Genomic DNA, 14,361 nt, shown 5'->3' with positions numbered 1-14,361 from the left:
TTAAATGGTCTCAATCAAAAAGCCACCCAAGGCATACGTTTTCCTCTCTTTAGTGCCACCCAAATCCAAATAAATTACCTACTTTGCTTGCTGCTTTCAACTTATTCTCTTCTATATAGTCTTTCAAAGGAAAAATTGGAACGAACTTATGTTGACACTGGTTTACCAATAAAGTACAAGAAAAAATAATTCATTTGACGGCTGGCGTCTTGTTTATTGAGCAAATTTCAATCAGGCGTGACAACTCGATTAAATTTTCAAAGATGTAAATTTTGCAATTTTGCAATGGAAAATGTTTGTTTAGTAAACGGTCACATTAAAACAAAAATTTTCATTTAACTGTTATCTAACTTTTAAGTAGTGATTGACAAAACTTCATCTAAAGCACTTAAAATCAATTTTAAGTTTTATCTCAAAAAATGTACCAAAAGTTTGCGGCATTGGATCTAACTCAGAAAAAAACATCACTTCCAAAATTAAAAAGAAAATGATATCGGTTGATGAAGGAAAATGAGCTTCATTTCATTAGTGTGCGACAGCTGACACCAAGCAATTATCCGTCGTTTCAATTTTTCAGCGAAAAACGAACTTGACAAGACTCAAACTAAATTGGCAAAAAGTATGACGCGCGTGGTTTTAAAAAATCAGACAAAATTAGTTGAAAATTGTCGTTGATATATACTAAAAAGTTTTTCAATATGACCTATTTTTGAAATAGTTGATAAAGCACTGAACAAAAAAATTGTTGGAAAATTAGACTGATAAGCTTTATTCGCTTGTCTTGCTAAGTTATAAAAGCGGTTTAATTAATCGGATCGGTTTTTCTAAAGGAAATTGGTGAAAAATTATGACGCGCGTAGTTTTAAAAAATCAGACAAAATTAGTTTAAGATTTCTGTTACTATATACGCCAAAGATTTTCAAGGTGACTTAATTTTGAAATAGTTAATAAAGCACTGAACAAAAGGAAATCGTCGGAAAATTAAATTGATAAGCTTTATTTGCTAAAATTTTTTCGATTTTTTTTTGAAAACTTATTTGATTTATTAAAACGCTTATATAACATTAGAAGCCACTAAGCAGACAGGTTTTCCGAATAGTATTTTGCAAAAAAAAAGTTTTCAGCCAAAAAAAAATGACAATTTGCTCTTCCGAAATTTTTAATTCATTTGTTGCTTCATAAAATATCTCAAAAATTATGCCATGTGTAACAATAAGTTTCCAAAAAAGTGTTGTAAAAGTATCATAAAAAATGCCGTAAAATGTTACAAAAACTATTTTTAACAAGAATTTTTGATTTTTGTGCCAATTGAAGGATAGAATTTTAACATATTAGGATTTTGTCATTTTAATTTTACCTAAATTACGTCTGATCTGAAACAATGTCAAAGAGAATATCTGAAGTTTGCCATAAATTATTCGATAGTGCTAGTAAACTGTGGCAAATTGTTCCTCCGGATTATTATTTTTTTTTTCGAATTATTTTATGGTTGAGTTAATTTGTCTGTTCATTGTTTTTTTTAATTACACAAAATAAACCTAGGAGAGCGTATTTATCAATATGCGATGTTTTTGCTCTCCATTATTTTTTGCGCAAGTCTAAAAACAATGAAAAAGTAAAGTAACTTAAAGTTTTTCAGCCAAAGTGTTGAAGTTTGTTCAGGCTCAAATTTACTCTTTTTTTGGCTTGATTTTTGATTTCTATATAAGTTTGCATCTTTTCTTTTGGTAAAAAGAACGCCAACTCAACATCAATAAAAAGTAAAAAAAAGTGCTAATTTTGAAGATGGAATTTAATTATCAGACCTCCCAGCTGGAATAAAATTTTACCTATTGATCTTGTTTTTTGTACAAATTAGAATAGTTTTATCAAAAACATGCAAATAACAAATTGTTCCTGAAATTCGAATAAGTTTAACGCTATCTTTTTGTGTATTTTGAAACTAGAACGTTTTTTTTTCTTCAAAAAACTCATGTTATTTTTTTTCTGTGTTCTTTGCGTTCATTGACTCTTTTCCAACTGTCCGTTGGCTATATTTTTTCAAGATTGGTTTTATAGCTGAGTTTGCTCGTCATTTTTTTGTTTCAAAAAATACTCAATATGAACTTATGAGAGTAAATATACCACAATTGCGACCTTTTTGCTCTTCTTTGTTTATATTGACTAATTTTAAAGAAAACAATGAAAAGGCAAAACTAACTCAGCTGCTAAAAATCAATAATCTAAGAAAAGTAAGATTCCATCCGGAATATGAACAAACAGGGTTGCTAACGGCTTAATGAATTCTCTGAAACTTTTCATTGCAAAAAGTCTAACAAGAAAAACTATCTTTTTGTTGAATTCCCTTTCACTTTGAATTCATAACCGGAACTTGCTATTTTCCTTATAAGAGAAAAAAAAATTGCTAAATTCGAAAGAAATTTTCTATTAAGTTGTTCAACACACGTTTTCAATCAATATGCAATACAGCACTTCACAAAACTTCAATTTTTATGCAAAAACGACCCGAAAAGAAAGCAAACAGTTTCAAATTTTAGTTTTTATAATTTTTCGTAAGTTTCCTTTCTTTCTACCGTGCAATTGAGCAAATTCAAATTAAACGCAAATACGTTAAGTAGACAGCTTGGAGCAACTAAATCATATTAAAAAAACAGTGAAACCAGACAAAATTATCAAGTTTACTTCTACCAAAATTAGGATTGTTACCGATTCTTTTTGTAGTTTAAAGTTTCAGATAAAACCGGGGGCAGAATGCTCCATTCATATTAATAAAAAAGTACAAAAATATGCAATTTTTCTTTTCTTCAAGTTGGTGCCGTTTTTCTTGCGTGGTCAAGAGAGAATTACTTAATGAAAATAGAAAGTTAGTAATTAGACATAAACGACAATACTTGTCTCAAAAATGAATAAATGTTTCTAATTGTTTGCACCATGATTTTTAAATTTTTTCTAAGAAAAAAAGTGTTGCCAAAGAAGCGCTGAATGATTATTCAAAAACTTGTTTTTGTTAAATAAAACCAACTTTTCTTAGCCTAAAATATCAATTTTTCTGTAACAAACAATCGAAATTACATTCGCTCGAAATTATATTTCACTCGCTTGCGTGAAATATAATTTGAATACTTCAAACAGGTTTTTCTCGACCTTGGGGTAGCGTTTCGACATTACTATTGTCATTCGAATCGAAAATTAAAGGGCTTTAATATGATATATCACTCGACTCATTCCGATCACTATTTGTGGTACCTGATTTTGCGTGGAAAACTAAAAAACTCGGTTACATTCAGAATGGTCCAACGCTTAAAATCTATGAAAAACATCAATAGTGGAATATCGTAAAAATTTCATCTAGAAGGCTGTTTTCACTGAATTATAAATTTACCTTAACCAGCACGGTTTTAATGCTAAAAATGGTTAAAAAAATCAATAGATTCTTTTTAATTTGAGTCGACTCAAAATCAATTGACTAGTCCTTACACCCCTCTATTATGGAAAATCAATGATAGCATCGTAAAATTAATATTTAATTCGCATGGGAGTGGGTTAATGTAGAAGAGCCAAGAAATAAGTTTACTGATTGCAATGATTGTTTCAGATTTTTTGCCAAATGCCCTTCATCAAGGCAGTACCTGTCCCGACATCTGCAGACACTATCCCCCAATGACGTCACAAACCAGGACAAACTGGCAGACAGTGACGATTTCAGCGCACATGCAGACACTGTATTTTCTGCACTGGACACGTGTGTGGAGTCCCTCACCGAACCGTGCAGCTTCCTGGAACACTGTCAGTCACTGAGGAACGAAGACCTCCTCATCCCAAAGGCAGGTCAAGGAGACCTTAAGGTAAGCAAGTCTGAGGAACGAAGACATCCTCATCCCATAGGCAGGTCCAGTAGACCTTAAGGTAAGCAAGTCTGAGGAACGAAGACATGCTCATCCCATAGGCAGGTCCAGGAGACCTTAAGGTAAGCAAGTCTGAGGAACGAAGACATCCTCATCCCATAGGCAGGTCCAGGAGACCTTAAGCTAAGCAAGTCTGAGGAACGAAGACATCCTCATCCCATAGGCAGGTCCAGGAGACCTTAAGGTAAGCAAGTCTGAGGAACGAAGACATCCTCATCCCATAGGCAGGTCCAGGAGACCTTAAAGTAAGCAAGTCTGAGGAACGAAGACCTCCTCATCCCATAGGCAGGTCCAGGAGACCTTAAGGTAAGCAAGTCTGCAGTGCGAAGACCTCCTCATCCCAAAGGCAGGTCCAGGAGACCTTAAGGTAAGCAAGTCTGAGGAATGAAGACATCCTCATCCCATAGGCAGGTCCAGCAGACCTTAAGGTAAGCAAGTCTGAGGAACGAAGACCTCCTCATCCCAAAGGCAGGTCCAGGAGATCTTAAGGTAAGGAAGTCTGAGGAACGAAGAACTCCGCGGCCCAAAGGCAGGTCCAGGAGATCTTAAGGTAAGGAATTCTGAGGAACGAATATCTCCTCATCCCAAAGGCAGTTCCAGGAGATCTTAAGGTAAGGAAGTCTGAGGAACGAAGAACTCCGCGGCCCAAAGGCAGGTACAGGAGATCTTAAGGTAAGGAATTCTGAGGAACGAATATCTCCTCATCCCAAAGGCAGGTCCAGGAGATCTTAAGGTAAGGAAGTCTGAGGAACGAAGAACTCCGCGGCCCAAAGGCAGGTCCAGGAGATCTTAAGGTAAGGAATTCTGAGGAACGAATATCTCCTCATCCCAAAGGCAGTTCCAGGAGATCTTAAGGTAAGGAAGTCTGAGGAACGAAGAACTCCGCGGCCCAAAGGCAGGTCCAGCAGACCTTAAGGTAAGCAAGTCTGAGGAACGAAGACATCCTCATCCCATAGGCAGGTCCAGGAGATCTTAAGGTAAGGAAGTCTGAGGAACGAAGAACTCCGCGGCCCAAAGGCAGGTCCAGGAGATCTTAAGGTAAGGAATTCTGAGGAACGAATATCTCCTCATCCCAAAGGCAGGTCCGGGGGGGAACTTATGGTAAGCAACTAAAGAGATCAGCCCAAAAGTAAAAAAAAGCAACTGAAGAGGTCATTCCGAAAGCCGGGGCCGGTCCAGGGAACCTCAAGGTAAGCAACTTAGGAGATCATCCCAAAAAGCCCATCCAGGGAACTTTAATGAAGCAACTAAAGAGATCAGCTCGAAAGTAAATTAAGCTAGTAATGAGATTATCCCAAAGGCCATCCCGTCCAGGGGACAGTAAGGTAAGCAAGTAGATATTTCAGCCCGAAAGTAAAATGCAACCAAAAAATCATCCCAAAGGCCGGTCGAGGGGACAGTAAGGTAAGCAACTAAAGAGATCATCCCGAATGCTGGTCCAGTGAACCATAAGCTAAGCAATTAAAGAGATCAGCCCGGATGTAAAGTAAACCACTAAAAGTGTTTTCCCAAAGGCCGGTCCAGGGGACTTTAAGGTAAGCATCTTAACAGATCAGTACAAAAGTAAAGTAAACAACTAAAGAGATCATCCCAAAGGCCGGTCCAGGAGACCATAAGGCAAGCAATTAAAGAGATCAGTCCAAAAGTAAAATAAACAACTAAAGAGATCATCCAAAAGGCAAGTCTATGGGACCTTAAGGTGAGCAACAAAAGAAATCAGCCCGAAATTATAGTTAATGCCAAATTGTTGGCAATTAATATCCTTTTCGGTCAACGTATCTGAACGAAGTTAACTAACCTAAAAATGCTCATGCCGATGTAGAATTTTAGTTCCTCGTTGATTTCCAAAAATTAATAAACATAAAATGGTATAGTTGTGCCCTATTTAATTTCCAAAGGTAATCGATATTGCCTGCAATGTGGCATTAAGTATAAATTATCGAGGCTTATCTGAGCTATAGCTGAATTACAGAGGTAGACATGACGGCTCACGTGCAATTTCGAGCTCGCAGTTATAAGATTACTAGGCAAGAATTTTTACCACTGCGCTAGAAATGCTAGAACCCCTGTCACTGTTTCAGTTTTTCAACTTTCTCAGTTTTTGGCTGGATGTTTTACTTTTTTATTAAATTTCTAGTCAACACGGTAAAATCTTCGATCAACTTTTGGTTGTTGTCCAAGAACACTAGTGGGAGTTCAAGCATAATCATTACGAGGGCAAACTGTAAATTGTGTGAATTGTATTTAAGACAATTTGTTGAACATATCTTAAAGGTCACTTTGTTGAAGTCAAATTTATTACTCATTAGTTCGGAACAAATCATGCTATTATTAAAAGATTTTACCGCATTTTTCTTTAATTCATGTGAGACAAATCATGTCATGAATATCCTCGGGGGAGGGAGATCTTATTTGGAACCGAAGGGGAAGGAGTTGAGTGGTTCCTCGGGTTGCGTCCATTTAGTCCTTCTGATGAGAGTCGGAGCGTACTCTTTAAGTAGACGCCTCCAGAAGCTGTCAAGTCTATCTTTTGCTCGCTTCCAGGACTTGTTGGACAGTTTATTTTTAGATGCTTCGTAGAAGGCTGCTGCTGGAGCGTAGACGAATGGACGACCCATTAAGAAGTGGTTGGGTGTCAGTGGAAGGTCGTCGTCAAGGTCGCTACTGACATGAGTTAGCGGACGTGATTTGAGGATTGCCTCGGTCTCGGCTACGATAGTAGCAAATAGATCTCTTGATAGTCGATCAGAACCGAGATTTAGTAAGAATGCTCGTTTTATCATTGAGACGAGTCACTCCCACACGCCGCCAAAATGGGGGGCAGGCGGAGGATTTAGGCGCCATTCAACATTGTGGATTTGTAGCGTTTCAGTTAGGGTGGTTTCGTTGAAGTTGATTGGTTCTGAGCGTAGTTTTTTACGCGCGCCGACGAAGTAAGTAGCGTTGTCAGAGATTAAAAGCTTAGGTGTGCCTCTCCTAGCAATAAAACGTCTAATTGCCGTTATACAGTTGTTCGTAGTAAGGTTGTCTGTCGATTCCAGGTGAACCGCGCGAGTAGAGAGGCTTGTGAAGAGGCAAATATAGCTTTTTTCAGTTGTATCCTTTGTTGCTATGTAGAATGGCCCGATATAGTCAATTCCTGTGTTTTTGAACGGAAATGGGTCGTCAGACGGATCGTCGAAACGAGTTGGCGGCAAGTCGGCCATGAGTGGATGTAGCCCTTTGCCTTGGAATCTTCTGCAGAGAAAGCAGTTATGTCTTATCTGTCTGAGTGTTTTTCGGAGCCCAATGATGACAAAACTTTGTTGCAGGTAGTTGCGAATGTACTCAGTGCCGTGGTGCATGCAGCGGCGATGAGCGCTCTCGATCATCATACGCACAATTAGGTCCTTTGCGTTAAGAATTATTGGATACTTTGTTGCGTCCGGTAAAGGTGAGTTTCGTAGTCGTCCTCGCTTGTGAATAACACCGTTGTCGAGAAAAGGTGACAGCTGTTGCAGTTTGTCTTTGTTTTCAACTTGTTGCTTGGTTCGTAGTTGATTGTAGGTGTCACCAAAGGTTTCTTGCTGGTACTGTTGATAAAGGAGGAGCTTAGCTTTTTCTAGGTCTTCCATAGTGGTAGTAGAACGTTTACTGTTTCCCTTAAGTGTATCGACAAAAACAATAGCCCGAGCTGTGACCCGAACTAATCGAAACCAATCTGAAAACCTGGAAGAATCGATTAAGGGTGTAGTTGAGGGGCTAACCGTTGTTGCATTACTTTGTTCCATTATTTCATTGGTCCCCCAAATAAGCCCATTGTTGAGTAGAAATTGTGGTGCATCCAACCAGAGCTTTGCTACGTCTTTAAGTTCAATTCTTCGTGTAGCACTGTCTGCTGGGTTGAGTGTACCAGGGATGTGTTTCCATTGTTCGGCTTTGCATCAAGTAAGTATTTCACCAACTCTGTTTGCGCAGTAAGTTTTCAGTTTACCAGGTGAAGCGATCCAGGACAAAACAGTAGTGCTATCCGTCCAAAAGTGAGTGGAGTGGGGCTTTAATCGCATTTCATCAGTAGCGAACTTGCATAGCCGAGCATCCATAAGGGCGGCTTGTAATTCCAGTTTAGGAATGCTCTCTTGGTTCAGTGGTGCTACCTTTGTTACGCCAATCAAGAAAATAGCGTGTATGCCAGAGCTACAAGCAGTTCGGAAGTAGATGCACGTAGCCATTGCGTCTTGCGACGCGTCGCAGAAAACATGAAGCTGTATATCACTAGGTGACAGCTGTGGACCAACTAAGCGCGCAGTCTAACAGGGGGTACTTGTTTGCATCGGTCAACCCATTTGTCAATTATCGGAACAAAGTCACTGGGCACGGTTTTGTCCCAAGAGATACGAGACTTCCACAAGTTTTGCAGAAGAATTTTGAGTTTTATGACAAACGGCGCTAGGATGCCTATGGGCTTGAAAACCCCTGCTACTGTAGAGAGAGCTGTTCGGAGTGTAGATGTTGTAGTATGATTTAGCTTGGTTGTTGGTTGCACGAATATCGTATCGTCAGTTGTGTCCTATTTGACACCCAGAACACGATGCACTGTAGCATTAGTAGAAACTTCGCCTCCATCAATGGAGTAGATCGCGTCATTAGTGTTAGATACGAACTTAGTTAGGTTGAATCCCCCCTGTCTTTGGGAGGATTTTAGTTGCGTAGTAGAGTCTCTAGCCTCGTGTGTCGTGTTGAACGAGTGAACAAAGTCGTCCATTTAAAAGCTTTTGTGAAGCAGTTGAGCAATAATGGGTTTGGTTACGCAGTAATCGGCAGCTGTTTGATGAAGCGCAAAGATGGCAATGGATGGTGAGCATTTTGCACCAAAGATAAGTCGCGTGTATTGGTATTGTTTGCTACCATTTTTAGTAGGCCAAAGGAAGCGAAGCGCATTTTAATCTTCATCTTTAATACCTATTTGCATAAACATACCTTCAATATCCGCCGATACAGCCACAGGTTTTTCCCGGAATCGTAGTAGAAGTCCAAACATGTTGTTCAGGAGGTCAGGTCCAGTTTCGAGGCAAGAGTTCAGCGAGACGCCCTTGTAGGTTGAGGCAGCGTTGGCAACTCTGCGTACCTTTCCGGGCTTGTTTGGATTAGTTACAGGGTGATGTGGGAGGTACCAAAGTAATTCAGGTTGTGGGTATTGGAAAGTAACGGGCTTGACGTAGTTATTTTCCAGGTCGGTAGTAAGCGATTTCTCATAGAGTTGCATGGTTTCAGGGTCTTTTCTGAGCCGTTTTTGTAGCGATAGCAATTGAGCTTTAGCTACCGGATAATTGTTTGGCACTTTTATTTCGTTTTTCCAGAGTAGATTTATTTTGTAGCGATCTCCATCGTGCTCAATACTTTTTTCCATAAATCTTAGTTGTCGTTTGCTTTTATCAGAGTATGTAGCTTTGTTATTTTCCTGGTTGCCTGATCCTTCTACTTTCCAGAAAGTTTCCACTAATTCAGTGAGATTAGCGTCTTCTTGATCATTTAAGTCAATGAAATTAGTTGAGTGTGAATTTGATCCGAGACTATTAGATTTCTGGTTGAGTGGGCCAGTGATCGTCCATCATAGTAGGTTTTTTTACAGCGTAGGGGGTGCCTGTAGGACCTTTTCTGAAATCGCGCTCCACAATATTCCAGAGAGCATCTACGCCAAGCAAAATTTGAACTGTGTTGTCGCCTAGTTCAGGAAAGTTGACATGTCGAAGGTGATTGTAGAGCGAGCACGTTTTATTAAGGTTGTTTGCGTCGATAGCGTCAAAACTCAGAGCTTCAACTGAATAGACTGATTGTAGGGTGAAAGTAGGTTTTGTAGCATTATGTGGTCCGATACTAAGCCGGACCAGCGAGGAAGACACTTTGTCCTTACTGAAAGCACCTCGGACGCTAAGCTGTAGTTGTTGGCTTGGTTTGCACTGAAGTGTTTCAGCTGTTTTGTTGAGGATATATGAGCAGCTGCTGCAGTTGTCGAGTATGGCGTAGCAATCTAGTTTGATGCCATTGTTAAACAGTGTTACCGGCATAAATTGTAACTGATTTCTGATGTTGTGCATATTTTGGATTGGATCCTCAGCTTGTTCCGAGGGCTTGGTTACTGTAGTGCCAAGCTGCATGTTATTTGATTTTTGGTTGTGCGTTTGAAACGGTTTTTTGTCGATGTGTAGAGTTGAATGGTGTTTCCCTCCGCAGTTGTTGATGAAACATCGCTTAGACGATGTGCATTCACTAATTCTGTGTTGGCCTAAGCAGTTGAAGCACAGCTTATGTTGCTTCACCAGCTCTGCCCGTTGATCTACGGGAAGTTTCAAAAAGTCCGCACATTTTCAAAAGTAGTGAAATTGGTTATCTATTGGACATGTTAAAGTTGTTGGTCTTGCTGATACGCCTGAAGATTTGTCGTAGTTTTGCCTGGACATAGAAGTAAATTGGTTGGGTCGGCTGTCGGGTTGTTGTTGCTTCATAGGTTGGCGATTTCGTCCCGCTTGGTTTGGAGTCGACGGCTCTATGTCCAGGTTCTCGCATGCTCGCGAGTAGTTATTGAGGTACTGCGTCAAGTCTTTGAGTGTAGCATAATCGAGATCGTGCAGCACGCAGTGTTCTTCCCACTTCATTAGTAGACTTAGTGGGAGTTTTGATCGAGCAAGTCGGGTCAGGTTACTAGAATTTAGATCAACGGTGTAGCCGTTGAGTTCGAAGTTGTGGATTAGTTTCTGTAGGAAAGCAGCGTATCTTATAAAGCCCTGTGATTCGCTTAGTATCAATTTGTCAAACTTTTCAAGTTCCCTGATGAACGCTGACACCACATATTTTGGGTTACCGTATCTACGCACTAATTCAAGTATTGCCTGTTCATACTGAGAAGAATTGGTTCCGTAGCTCTCTATTACAGATTTAGCATTATCAGTGCATAATGACTGCAAGTAAGTTATTTTTTCAACCGGGCTTAGGCGTGGGTTGTTGCCAATCGCAGTCTGGAAGAGTTCGAACCAGTTGTTCCACTCCAGTGGGTTGCCGTCAAACTTTTTTAGTTTTATATCTGGTAATTTGAATCCTTTCAAACTGTAGTTGATGGCAGTGGTCGGATGACTGGTAGTGTGGTTGGTGACTTATCTTTGTTCATTATCGAAAAGGCTGTTGCATTGTTGTTCCTGTGATTGTAGGATAGTCCTATGATGGTCGTTGAAGTGGTTGGTAACGAACTGCTCAGATGTAGTAGCAGGACTCTTTTCAATTGAAGTTGTTAGCAGACCATATCGGTTATTGCCAGTTGACATCTGGGCTTCGTGTCTTGAGTTGTCGTTCCAAATGTGAATTTCATTGAAAACTGGTGGAGGCGAGAAGTTGTATCGTAGAGGAGCTCGAAAGTTGAAAGTACATGGGTTTGCAGACGATGAGACTGATCTGAAATCACTTGTAGAAGTAGTGATGACACCGTTGATTGTCTGATCGATAGCTCTGTTGGTTCCCGGTAGAGGTGGGAAACTGTAGCGTTGGGGAGCGTCTAAGTCAAATGTACTCAAGCCGTAGGTGGATGTGTAAGTTGAGAAGTCGGCAGCCGTAGTACTGATGAAGTTGTTGGCCAAGCTTTCAGTAGTATTTGAGCTTCTTTTTGGTCCACTGGCTGTTGCAGATGTGCCTTGCACTCTAAGTGGGCTATTTGACCTTGTGGAAACTGAACCATCGTTTGTTAAGACCTTTTCGTATTTTCTAACATTGATTAGTAGGTCGCACTTTCGTTTTCGTAGCGTTGAAGCAGTGTTGAGGCTTCCTGAGTAGAAAACGCGGCTAAGTCGTCTGCGAGCGTATCAAGCAGGTCAAAACAAGTGGTTATCTCCTCAAAACTGAGTTTAACATACTCGATTTCGCTTGAGTTGGCTATTTGCATCACTACTTCTTCCTCAAGCTCCTCGAAAGTACTGTAGCGGCGTCTCCATTGATTGAGTAGCTGTTGTAAGGTTGGCTTCGTTGGAGCCACTCAAGAAAGTAGTACAAAGAGTAGAAAAGATGTATTAAAAGTTAACGAGCTCGGATGGCAGCGATCGCAAAGTAGTTTCGGTAATGAAGCTTTTTTGAGCTTTCTCAAGATTTTTACTATAAGTTACGTTTAATTTTTTGTTAAAGTCAACCAGCCAGAGGGTTAACCCGGTGGTTAATTAAACAAAGTGAGCTACAGCTCACGCTGTTATGAGCTTTTTTAATTATGGTTAAGGACTAAGCGGTGAAACTTTCTTTTTTTTACGGTTTTTTTTAAGAGTTCAATTGAGTAAAAAATTTTGAGACTTTCAAAATTTTTGTAGAAAGTTTTGTAGATGTGGCTAGTAAACTATTTGTAGTTATGGGTTTAAAGAAAACGTTTCAGAAAAAATGGGCTTTTGAAAATTCGCAGCAGCTAGTTTTGGGCTAGAAGATTTTGGCTATCGGGTTTTGGCTATCAGTATTTTTTTTATAAGTGGGAACCTTGTTTTTTTTGTGTGTCTTTAGGTACTACCTTAATACGCCGAGGATTAAAATTAAATTGACCAATTCTAATATTTCACATTGGAGGTTGTGGATTTCTTTAAAAAAAAACAGCACAAAAGTTTAGCGCAATTGTTGTAAATTTTAGCACAATGTGGGTTTTGCTATAGCACGAACTTGAATAAAGCTTTCACAATCGACTATGGGGTTGAAATTTTTGTAGCAAGATCATGAATTTTTAAGTTTAAGCACAAAAATGTTTTTGAAGTAAAAAAATTGTTTTCGAAATGGATTTAGCCTGAGTTGTGATGTAGGACCCTTGGTCAGGACCTGTTGTTGATGCAGCCTTTGTCGACTCAGCGGTTGTTAGTACTGCAGTGGTTGGCGCAGCCGTTGTTGGCTCAGCTGTTGTTGACTCAGCTGTTGTTGGCTCAGGTGTTGTTGACTCAGCTGTTGTGTTGGCTCCGGTGTTGTTGGTACAACTGTTGTGGGCTCAGCTGTTGTAGTCTTAGCTGTTGTTGGCTCAGCTGATGATGTCAACCAAAGAGCCTATATTCTTCTGAGAGAGCTTTGACTTCGAATGCTCTTTGATCTGTGGTCGCCAAATATTTAAGACAATTTGTTGAACATATCTTAAAGGTCACTTTGTTGAAGTCAAATTTATTACTCATTAGTTCGGAACAAATCATGCTATTATTAAAAGATTTTACAGCATTTTTCTTTAATTCATGTGAGACAATTCATGTCATGAATAAATTGTAAGCGGATTCCGCCAGAGGCTGTAAACAGATTTGCCGCGGAATCCGCTAACCGGCTATTCAGAACAGTTTGCGGAATTCAAAAACAAATATGTATTCATCTCATTATAGATTATATTTTTGCGGAATCCCCTTACATTTGCGGAATGGTCTTAGGATTCGCGGAATCCACCTACATATTCGCATTTTTCAATAAAATTTTGTGTTATCTTCTTAAGTTTGCATTAATTTGGAGACAAAAATTAAGTTTCAAGTAATTGTGCGCGCAATCGACAGATTTTTGTCAGTGGAATCCACCTACATTTTGGAACCTGGTTGAACAGTTTTTTTCTGGTTTGCAGGACCTTCACACACGGCACCAAACGATTTCACTGATTTGGTTTTCTATTGTTCACCTTTTGACATTTTTTATGGTTTTTACCATATTTTATCAAATTTATTAAGTTGGAGTTCAATTTCAATCTTTTCCCAGAAAGTGACGGAATATTTTCATTTTTTCCATTCATTGCCAATTTTGGCTGAGCATTTTAGGCTACTTGTAGAGCAAGTGGCTAATCTAGTTCCAAACATATTAAATTATGATTTTGCCGATAGTGAATAAAAATTACACTGGTCTGAACGAAACAGTGAAATTACAAATGAGCAAAACAAACAAAATGAAGGCATGTTGGCGGGTGATTGAACGAATTATGCGGCAAGCGAAAATCTTTTCACAAATTTGCTTGTCAAGAAACAGAAAAAAAAAAATAGACAAACGGCTGTAATAAATAGCGATTCAATATTCGGCCAAACAGTTTATTCAAATTGGGTGCCTTATTTTTGTTTTTTTTTGGCCTACTGTTTCTCATAACTGCCTATTAACTTCACTGTCTGCGTTATACTCATCTCCTTGTCATTCACCAATGGAAGAAGTATGTTGTAGGATGAGCTTATTTTTTGACGTATGAGCAAAGCTAATTACTATGCTGAATGTAAATTTTTATTCATGACGGACTGAATGGACACAGATTTAAAATCTTTTTAAAAAACATCAACGAATAAAACAAAATTTGCAAAAAAAATGCGTGTGATATTTCACAATGAGCGGCTACCTTTGTTTTGCTTTGAATTTGTTTTTTATTAAGTTTCTCTAAAAAATTGACATTCGACTGCAAAGTAGCCAAGTATTTCACTGATAAGACAGTATAGAACAAATCCAGATGACATTCAATATCATA

General features: G+C 39.1%; 1 protein-coding gene across 1 annotated transcript in view; it reads left to right on the top strand.

Annotated features, from left to right (window-relative positions):
• LOC134841873 (uncharacterized) overlaps positions 1 to 14,361 on the top strand; it is a 36,168-nt gene that overhangs the window by 18,894 nt on the left and 2,913 nt on the right. The window contains exon 3 of the mRNA XM_063857916.1: positions 3,596 to 3,845. Within this exon, the coding sequence (XP_063713986.1) occupies positions 3,596 to 3,845 (250 nt within the window). The remainder of the gene's footprint in view (positions 1 to 3,595; positions 3,846 to 14,361) is intronic.

The sequence above is a fragment of the Symsagittifera roscoffensis genome, chromosome 3 (genome assembly GCF_963678635.1).
Source record: "Symsagittifera roscoffensis chromosome 3, txSymRosc1.1, whole genome shotgun sequence".
NCBI classification, from domain to species: Eukaryota; Metazoa; Xenacoelomorpha; order Acoela; family Convolutidae; genus Symsagittifera; species Symsagittifera roscoffensis.
The sequence above is the reverse complement of the archived record's forward strand: the minus strand, read 5'-3'. Positions and strand labels throughout refer to the sequence as shown.